The sequence below is a fragment of the Natator depressus genome, chromosome 8 (assembly GCF_965152275.1).
Source record: "Natator depressus isolate rNatDep1 chromosome 8, rNatDep2.hap1, whole genome shotgun sequence".
Classification (NCBI taxonomy): Eukaryota; Metazoa; Chordata; order Testudines; family Cheloniidae; genus Natator; species Natator depressus.
Window position 1 is genome coordinate 54,160,240 of NC_134241.1, and position 8,948 is coordinate 54,169,187.

General features: G+C 45.3%; 1 protein-coding gene across 4 annotated transcripts in view; it reads left to right on the forward strand.

Moving 5' to 3' along the window:
* SMG7 (SMG7 nonsense mediated mRNA decay factor) overlaps positions 1-6,347 on the forward strand; it is a 97,667-nt gene extending 91,320 nt beyond the window's left edge. For all 4 annotated transcript variants that reach the window (XM_074961106.1, XM_074961109.1, XM_074961107.1 and 1 more), the window contains 5 exons: positions 1,411-1,491; positions 2,111-2,270; positions 3,828-3,998; positions 4,105-4,253; positions 5,232-6,347. In XM_074961106.1, the coding sequence (XP_074817207.1) occupies positions 1,411-1,491; positions 2,111-2,270; positions 3,828-3,998; positions 4,105-4,253; positions 5,232-5,345 (675 nt within the window). In that variant the 3' untranslated portion in view covers positions 5,346-6,347. The remainder of the gene's footprint in view (positions 1-1,410; positions 1,492-2,110; positions 2,271-3,827; positions 3,999-4,104; positions 4,254-5,231) is intronic.
* Positions 6,348-8,948: the final 2,601 nt, after the last annotated feature.

An 8,948-nucleotide genomic window follows, 5' to 3' on the forward strand; every position in this document is an offset into this window, starting at 1 on the left:
ACTGACCTAGAGTAACATACAGAACGTAATACAAGTAATTACTGTAGTTCCCAAAGGGGTGTGTGATAGGGCCTTCGGTGGCCAGACAGCCTAGTGGCTAGATCATTGGTTAGGGAGGGCTGAAGGGGGACCTGAGTGCTCCTCCTCCCTCAGGTCCCGGCCCAGGATCCTGTGTCACTCACCCCTAAGCAGGGGAGATAGACCTTCCTTCCTGCTGTGAGGAGGGCTTCAGGACCTGTTTTCCTGGGCTGCTCCCTATGCAAGTCATTTTAGTTTGGGGCATGGCCCTGCTAGTCTAGTTTTCCCGCAGTTGGGGCTGGTCTGTAGGTTCCCCTTGGCAGGGGAAGACTTACTTGCCTCTAGTGGCTGCGTTGGCAGGCAGGTTGCTGGTCTGTGCCTTCAGGCAGGCATACAGAGAGCTCCTGCCTCTTCGCCAGTCAGCCCCTGGCTGAGCCAGGCTCCCTTCTTTTCTCCCCCCTCCAGGCCTGGCATTGGCTGTAGGTATAATGGGGCGGGGCTAGCTGAACCCACAGGTGTTCTTAACTCCGGCTTTGTCTGGCAATAGTCTCTGCTCCTTCACAGGGTGTTACATGATTACATGTGGGAGGGGAATTGGTCCAGATAATTGACTGGTAGTGGAGTGGTCTATAAAATGGTTCCCCACCTATGAAGGTTTGGGAAACCCTGCCATCATAAAAATTGATCAGTTTTTCCTCCTTATCCCATGTTGTGATGAGAACAAGAGAACACTTGACATTAAAGGAGTATTTTAAAACTAATTAAAAAGGCATATACCACATAGTCACGTCTTGATGCTTCAGGATACAGTAGATGTATATTTTCTTTTAAAAGAGTTGAATTATCTTGTGACAGCTAACATATTTGGCACAGCTGCAAATAAAGGTGATAAAATCTCTTGCCAAGGAGGTGAACTGATCATTTGGGGAAATGGGCATAAAACTCTCCCATTCTTGCTCTCCTAATGTATAACATTGCACAATTAGCTGGCTTCTTTATTGGTAGAGGGGACTGCCTTCCTCTGAAGTATCGGTTACTGACAAAGGCCAAAAGCAAGATACCAAGACTTGATAAACCAGTGGCCTAATCCAGCACGACAAATCATAAAACGGGTTTGGTTGAGATTTCATCTCAAACTTGGTGTAGTTGCTGGTGCTGAGGCATTAACTGGATTTCAGTTAATGTGATGGGTTTGTGACACTTTTCTGCATGTATCAATATTTGCTTCATCCCAACGTTGAAAATAACTTGTAAAATATTTTTGATTAACAACTTGCTTTAAAGTATTCTGGTGATTAAACAACTTGTCCTTAATGTGGCATAATGTGCTTTCTCTCTCATTCACAAATACAATAAACATCTAATGACATCTTTCCCTTTTGATTTCTGAAGAAGTCCCTACTAGAAAAACCATCGGAGCTGATGTCTCAGTCATCTTCTTTCCTGTCCCTCACTGGCTTCTCCCTAAACCAGGTATGTAAACAACAAGAACTCTTAACCCTTCAGTATTGGAAACTTCCATTCAGCTCTGGTCATGTTATAGAATCAGGGTGGTTACACTAGTTCCAAAAATGTACACAAGCTGGAAAGGAATTCCGAGCTGTAATCTTATTCCTATAGGTAGATGGTTTTTGGGTCTTTCCATTCTGAGCTCTTAGGCACACTGTCTGGTCCCCCTGTCTCATTTGTTTGTTCCTTCTTTGTCTCCTCTTAGGGCCTGATTCTGCAGACCAACAGTCAAAACTCCCGTTGACTTCACTGGGAGTCTTGCCTATGTAGGGCCCCAGGATTGGCCCTTAGTGTGTATATTTTTCCTTCTTTTCATCATCTGTTGTTTGCATGTTTCCCACTAAGCTACTGTGAGCATGGTCGACTGTCCAGTTACAGACCAAGTTAGGATTTTGTGGTACAGCTGGGGAGATGATTCAGAAAGTGATAGTTTATATAAGTAAAATGATTATAAAGGGGATGGGGCAAGGGGGAATAAATATGGAGTTCATGAAGTGTTTTAACCCACACCTCAAGTTCTTTCCACAGCCTTAATGTTTCAAATAAGTCTGGTACTCAGATTAAACTCTGTTTAATATTGCAGGAAAGATATCCAAACAGCAGCATGTTCAATGAGGTATATGGGAAAAACCTGAATACCAGCACAAAAGCAGAGGTCACTCCCTCAATGGCCCATCAGGAGACGTCACTATATTCTCTCTTTGAAGGGACGCCCTGGTCTCCCTCCCTTCCAGCAAGCTCAGGTAATAATCTTGATATGGCTTCTTTCCTGCACAGGAGTTCAGAAGGCTGCACAGAAGCTATTTTCTATACCTATTGTGATATATATTGTATTATCTGTTAAATGTGACCTGCAAACGAAAAATTTCTATTTGCGTCTTTATAGTATATAAAGAAGGCCTGAAAGTCTTTTTCAAAGTCTCTTACTGCTTGGTGTCTTTGGTACCCTGTTTTTTGATGGAAGACTACAAATGCCAGAGAATTACAGGGTTCTGACATTAAAAGAGAGAGAGAGAGAAACCTGAGCAACTGAGTGGGGCAAGAAATTGTAGTCCATTTTCCAAGCTATTTTATTAACACTTATTTAACTCTAATTACTGACAAACATTTGGGAGAAAAGCTCTGATTCAGACACACCTGCTGCTTCTGTCCTAATCCTCCAAGAAGTCCTTCAGACAAATCAGGGAAGACTAGATTTCATGGTCCTGATGTTCCAAAAGTAAAGGATATAGGGTGGAGTGCTGCTTTAATACATCCAAAGAGGCAGAAAAATGCACGCACACATTTTTCCTTTACAGGTTACCTTTTAAAGAACATAATATAGTAATATGGTTAGAGTAGAAAGGAGAGGTAAATCAAGAGGCATAGGCAAGGGAGGGAAAAATTTGATTTCAGAAAATGGCAAGCTGAAGCCAAGAGATGGGAACGCTCTTCCAAATGGCAGCAGCTGCAGAAGAGGTTAGTTTGTGCAGCAGAACAGAGGTGGGGGGTGCTAGATGAGATGTGAGGGTAGAAGTTTCTCAGTCTAAAAAGATGCAATTGCAGAGTGGTCTCTATTCCAGTAAGACTTATGGCAAGACCCTCCATTCTGCTTTCTATCACCTCGCCTCTTCATTTAAGTGGCCTCCTGCTACCCTATGTTATAGGGCTCTCATCTATCCTTAGGTAACATTCTCTCCTCTACCAGGTAGATCTGCTAATATTCCACACTTCCTCAACACCTCTTGCTTGGTATTCAGTACAAGTCTGAATTCCTTTCAGGCTATCGCAGATTTCTGTATAAGTCAGACTTTCTGAATTTGATGATTCATCACTTAATACCAGACTCTTTGCAAAATGATCGAGACAGTGGAGAAAGAAAATCATTTTTGTATAAAACAATGGCTTTGGTCAAACTACAAAATAGGCAAATTTCAGATTGTGAACAGGGGCTCAACACTGAAAACTGCACCCAAAACATATTTGAAATAAGTTTGGCGAACTCCATTCCATTGGCTAGAAAGCCCTGCACAAAGATCTTGCTAGGAGGGTTCCAGTGCTCTCAAGTAAGCACACGTGTTTTTTTTCCGTTGGCTATCAAATAAATTATTCTACTACTGTGGTGTGGCATATTCACATTACAGTTGGCAGATTTCCAAATCCTGAAGTTAATATAATAAGGAATAAACTGACCCTGGCTCAGAGAAAAGCCTTGTGACTGCAGATATTGTAGCAGAGTTTAACATTCTCAGATGTGCAGAAAACCCTTACCAATTTTTTGACATTTCTTTTACTCTATCTTGATTTATATTGTTCAACAGATCATTCAACACCAGCCAGCCAGTCTCCTCACTCCTCCAACCCAAGCAGTTTGCCAAGCTCCCCTCCAACTCATAACCACAATTCTGTTCCATTCTCCAACTTTGGACCTATTGGGACGCCAGACAACAGGGACAGGAGGATTGCAGACCGTTGGAAAACAGATAAACCAGGTGAGTGCTAGGTTCCAGTCCTGGGGCAAATACTCCCCAAGTTAGTCTGATGCTTTGCAATGCCTTTTTGTTACATGCACTTTTAACCAGCCTCTGTTTGCTTTAGCAATGGGAGGATTTGGGCTGGACTATCTCCCAGCAACATCCTCCTCCTCAGAGAGCAGCTGGCACCAGACCAGCACTCCCAGCGGCACCTGGGCAACCCATGGCCCCACTATGGAGGATTCTTCTGCTGTGCTCATGGAGAGCTTGAAGGTATATTGAACCTGAAGAGAAGAAAATAGGTTTTAGTGCTGTTGTGTAATTCCCCTATTTCCTAAATGTATTTATGGCGTGTGGAGATCTGGGTGATGAGACTCAATGCAGAATACGTGTCAAGCGTTCCAAGCACCAGACTGTTAATGTAGTGCTTGTCTGCACTTGAAATGGTACAGCAACACAGCTGCAGCACTGCAGCTACGCTGCCGTAGCGCTTCGGTATAGACACTCCCTACGTCGACGGGAGGGGTTCTCCTGTCGGCACAGGTAATCCACCTCCCCGAGAGATGGCAGCTAGGCTGATGGAAGAATTCTTCCATAGACCTAGCACTGTCTAAACTGGGGGTTAGATCAACTTAACTGTGTTGTTCAGAGGGTGTGGCTTTTTCACACCCTTGGGCAGTGTAGCTGGGTTGACCTAACCTTTTAGTGTAGACCAGGCCTTAGTACTATGAGCTGAAGGTTTCCTGCTGCAAAACCCACTAATGCAGACAACGTGTTAGGCATGTCCAGTGCTGGAAGACGTCACTGTAGGTGTCAGTTCTCTCACACTGTAGAAATCTCTCTCCTCACTTTGAAATGTCATATGGACCAGGAATAGACTGGTTGAACTAGAAGAAACCCAAACGTTAGGTCTGATTTACCATATCTGTGTCTATTTAAAAACAAATTATTCTGCATTTCCATTGCTTATTAGTCTGGGATGAGTTTTAAGGTAATGGGAATCTCTGTTCACGTTGTCTTGTTTTATGGGTATATAGGAAGAAGGGAGGAGAGTTAAGAGGAAGGGTCCTTTTAGTAACTAATTTGTGATCCAGCCACTTACAAAAGCATCCATTCCAGTGAAGAGCATGGTATAAATACTGGGGGGAGGCAGGAGAAAATGGGAGACTTGCCAGTCTGGGAGATGTATATGAGAAGGGGCCCCTTCAACCAGGTACTCATGCTGACCCTTGCTGTTTTTTATTTCCTTAGTCCATCTGGTCCAGTTCCATGATGCATCCTGGACCGTCAGCCCTGGAGCAACTGTTAATGCAGCAGAAGCAGAAGCAGCAACGTGGACAAGGCCCCATGAATCCACCACACTGAGAATGAGGTGGCAATCCTTGCAAAGAAAGGCTCCATAAACCATGGCATGTTGGGTCTGCAGGACTCGCCCACACAGTCCTGTGCAGGTGGCAGCCCTCTCTTCTGTTCCTTGCTGTCAGGAGGGCGTAAGTGCTCCACCAACCCACTGAGTGTGCACGAAATGTCTGCAGTGCAACAAAAAACATCAGGAACTCTCCCATCCCCCCCCGGCCCTCTGGAGGGAGAGAGGAACTGCTGTTTGTCTCACTCAGTAACCTGATATCACCGCCTCTCACCTTCTCCATCGTGCATGTCCCCAGCCACATGGGAAGTAAAAGCTGAGAATGAAGGGCAGATGGGAGAAGCCAATGAGAACTTCTCAATCCTTTTCCTCTCTTTGGGGAGATAAAATAGGAATCCATTAATGATTGCTTTGCTGACTGAGAATGTAGTTGAAATTATTCCTAAACATCTTTATTATTATTATTACTGTCTCAGTAGTAAGATCACACTGAATTCTTCCATACACAATGTGCTTTGTAGTCAGTGTGTAGCAATGAAAGCCCCAGTCACTGCTCCGGTCAGAGGTGGGTGGTGACAGGGTGGGGATCTATCTCCTGGGCTAGTGAAGGAGTTTCATGAAGGAGAGTCTGGCACTTGACACCACTTCATCTTTCACTCAAAGGCTCTGGCCAGCCCTTGTGTGGGTTAGAGACTCCAGCGTAAAATGCCCTTTCTGTAGGTGTTCAAGCTACATTTGGGGACGCAGTGGGCATTGCAGTGCAAGCAAGTAACTGCTACGGGGTTTTAAATTAATGTTTCTGATTCCTGTACATTTTACTGTGGCATAGTGACCAGCCTCATAAAGGGCAGACTAATCTGTGCATTCACAGCCTGACTCCTTTTAGTAGGTAGGTAGGTAGAAGCTTTCAGTGTTTTTGTTTTTTTTTTTTTTGTTTTTCTTTCTACCCCCACCTTCCCCTCGTTGCTGGATGCTCGTAGTTTTATTCCCGATGTCAACATCTCACAAACAACGAATGGGTCCAGCACGATGGGGTAAAGAAGACAGTCAGCTGGGCAGTGTGGTGTGTACACAGCCCCATAGGTATACGTCAACTCCAGACTCGCATGCAGCTGAGCCCCAAACCTCCAGTTCCAGAGTGAAATTCCAGGCATCACAGACACGTGTAACCCACACCCAGAAGAAAACATAGCGCCGTTCAGTTCTGAAAAGGCGCAGAAAGGGAAATACAGCATTTTATTTGCTATTTATTAGGGGAAAAGGAAGACTGGAAATCTCATATAGAAAAAAGGACAGCATTTCTGTTAGTTTCCCAGGGAAGTTATGGAAACAAGCTAAATGTCCATTTGCAGTGCTAGCCAGAGGGGCATTTTGTGTGTGATGATTCAGAATCGTTGAGCTGAGAAACAGCTGCAGAGCAAAGCACATGCAGGAGCCTCAGTGACACTGGAGTCTGGGCAGCCCCAATTAATACAAAAAGGGAAGATTAGAGCTTAATGCCCTTCGTTAGGGTATGACTGGCTCCCCCATACCCCCTGCACTAGCAACATTACTGTTCTCTGTTGCAGTTCGAAGATATATTTCCTTTGAAAGGTCTAAAGAGTGAAGCTCCCATCCTAGAGGTGGTGAATACAAACCGAAACCTTCTGTGCTTCTCTCCAGGCCCCCAGTTTGTGTATTTTGAGCTGTGCACCCAGGCAGCTGCAACATTCCAGTGCTTGAACTGTCACTGACTCTTGCACCCTAGACAAGCTAACCAGGTTCTCCATCTCACGCCCAGCAGTGCCAGAGTCCCAGCCACAGAATCCCATTTCTGCATGAGAATCTGGTGTTTGGAATGTTTTCTGAGTCTTGGGCCGGGATTCCCCATCCCACCCTCCGGTGTTGGAGTTGCATAGGGCTCGGGGATTCCCAACAGAAACTGGTTTGTGTCGTAAGCTTTTTTGTGTTTTTTGTCTGTCTGTGCAAGACCTGCAGCTGCTGAAATCAGCTTTGCCTTTAATTAAACCATGTTCTCTCCATCCAGGCCTGAGTAGCATTTATTTCCTGTCTAACTGAACGGAAGTTATTTAGATTCTCTTTTTTTTTGTAGAAAAGGGGGGCAAGGTTCATACTAAGGAATATAATATCCACGTGGGATTGAAAGATTAAGTGAGCCAGAGAGATTCTGATTGGACCCAGCATGGGAGACCCAAAAGGCAAACATAGCACAGGGGCTATGAACATTGAACTGAAAATGATGTATGGGAGTTCCTGGCAAAGCCTTCATTTGGAAGGCTGATTATGTCAAACTGCCAGAGCCCAGAGAATGAGTTAAACTTTAGTCCTGTGCGCTGATGGAAAGATTTAGGGCTGGGGTTTCCAAACTGTGGTATGTGCATCACTGGTGATACATGAGGCTGTAAGAGGGTGGGCTGTTCCTTTCTAAGGGATCGCAACTGACCCCTGTCCAAGGACATTGCCCCTTTAAGGAAACAGGACTCCAAGGGAGCCACAGACTAGCTGGGGGAATGGGGTCAGGTGTTAATCAAGTAGCTGCCAGCTTAACATAAAACCCAGCTGTTAAGTGACTCCCAGGAGGAGAAGAGAATTACAGGAGAGCATCAAGTCAGGAGAGAGGCTCCCTAGGATGGGGACCAGAAAGGGAGACTGGTGGGCTGGAAAATCCCTTACGCCCTAAAAAGTGTTAATGAAGAAAATGATGATGTGAGTCATGGGCCCAGGGTAGGAGGAGACTTTTGTGTATAAAACTCCTGTGAGGCCGGTGTTGCAGTGGGACTGGCAGCTCCCTGGCTCAGAGAGAACCAAAGCAGAACTGGGAACCGGAAGCCTTGGAGTAAGGGTAAACTGGCTGACGCTTCTTGGTGTCCAGTTAAAGCCCTGGATGTCCAGCTAAGACCCCCCCCACCCCTCTGTGCCTCCCTGCTCTCTCACGTTCTCACCACCAGAGCCCCTCTACACTCCAGCCAGAACCTGTATCCTCAGTCTAACACCATTAGAGCTGGGAAGGAAATGGTTTTCCCCCCATGTGAACCTTTTTACCATTTTGAAACTTCCCCATTCTGCATCCTGATGGAACTGAGTTCTTTTGAAGTGTGTGTAAACCCGAGCAAGAGATCCTATCCCAAAACCGCCAATAACATGGTGGTCAGGGCACTCACCTGGGCTGGGTGAGACCCAGGTTCAGGTCCCTGGTTTGAATGCTGGGTTGGGTGTGGCTCCTGTTGGAGCTGTTGTATAAATAATTAGATATTCACTGGATCACCCATATCCAGGTGAATGCCCAAACCACCAGGCTGTTCTAATGTGTGTGAGGGCAGGGGGGTGTCTCTCTCTGGTTTTGAGCAGAAATTCTATCCTGGACCCGAGACCTTCCCTGATGAGTTTTGTTAAAACTGTGGTACATTCCTGTAGAAAGTTTTGGTTTTAACAAAGCGGCATTTTCAGATGGTGCGGGGAGGAAATGTTTTGTTTAAAAAAAAAAAAAAAAAAAAAAAAAATTCCTGACCAGTTCTAAACCTCCTGTCCTCTAACCTAACACTCTGACTCCCCCAGCCAAACTCCTTTCTCTGACTTCCCCAGGAAGATCTCCATCGGTCTAA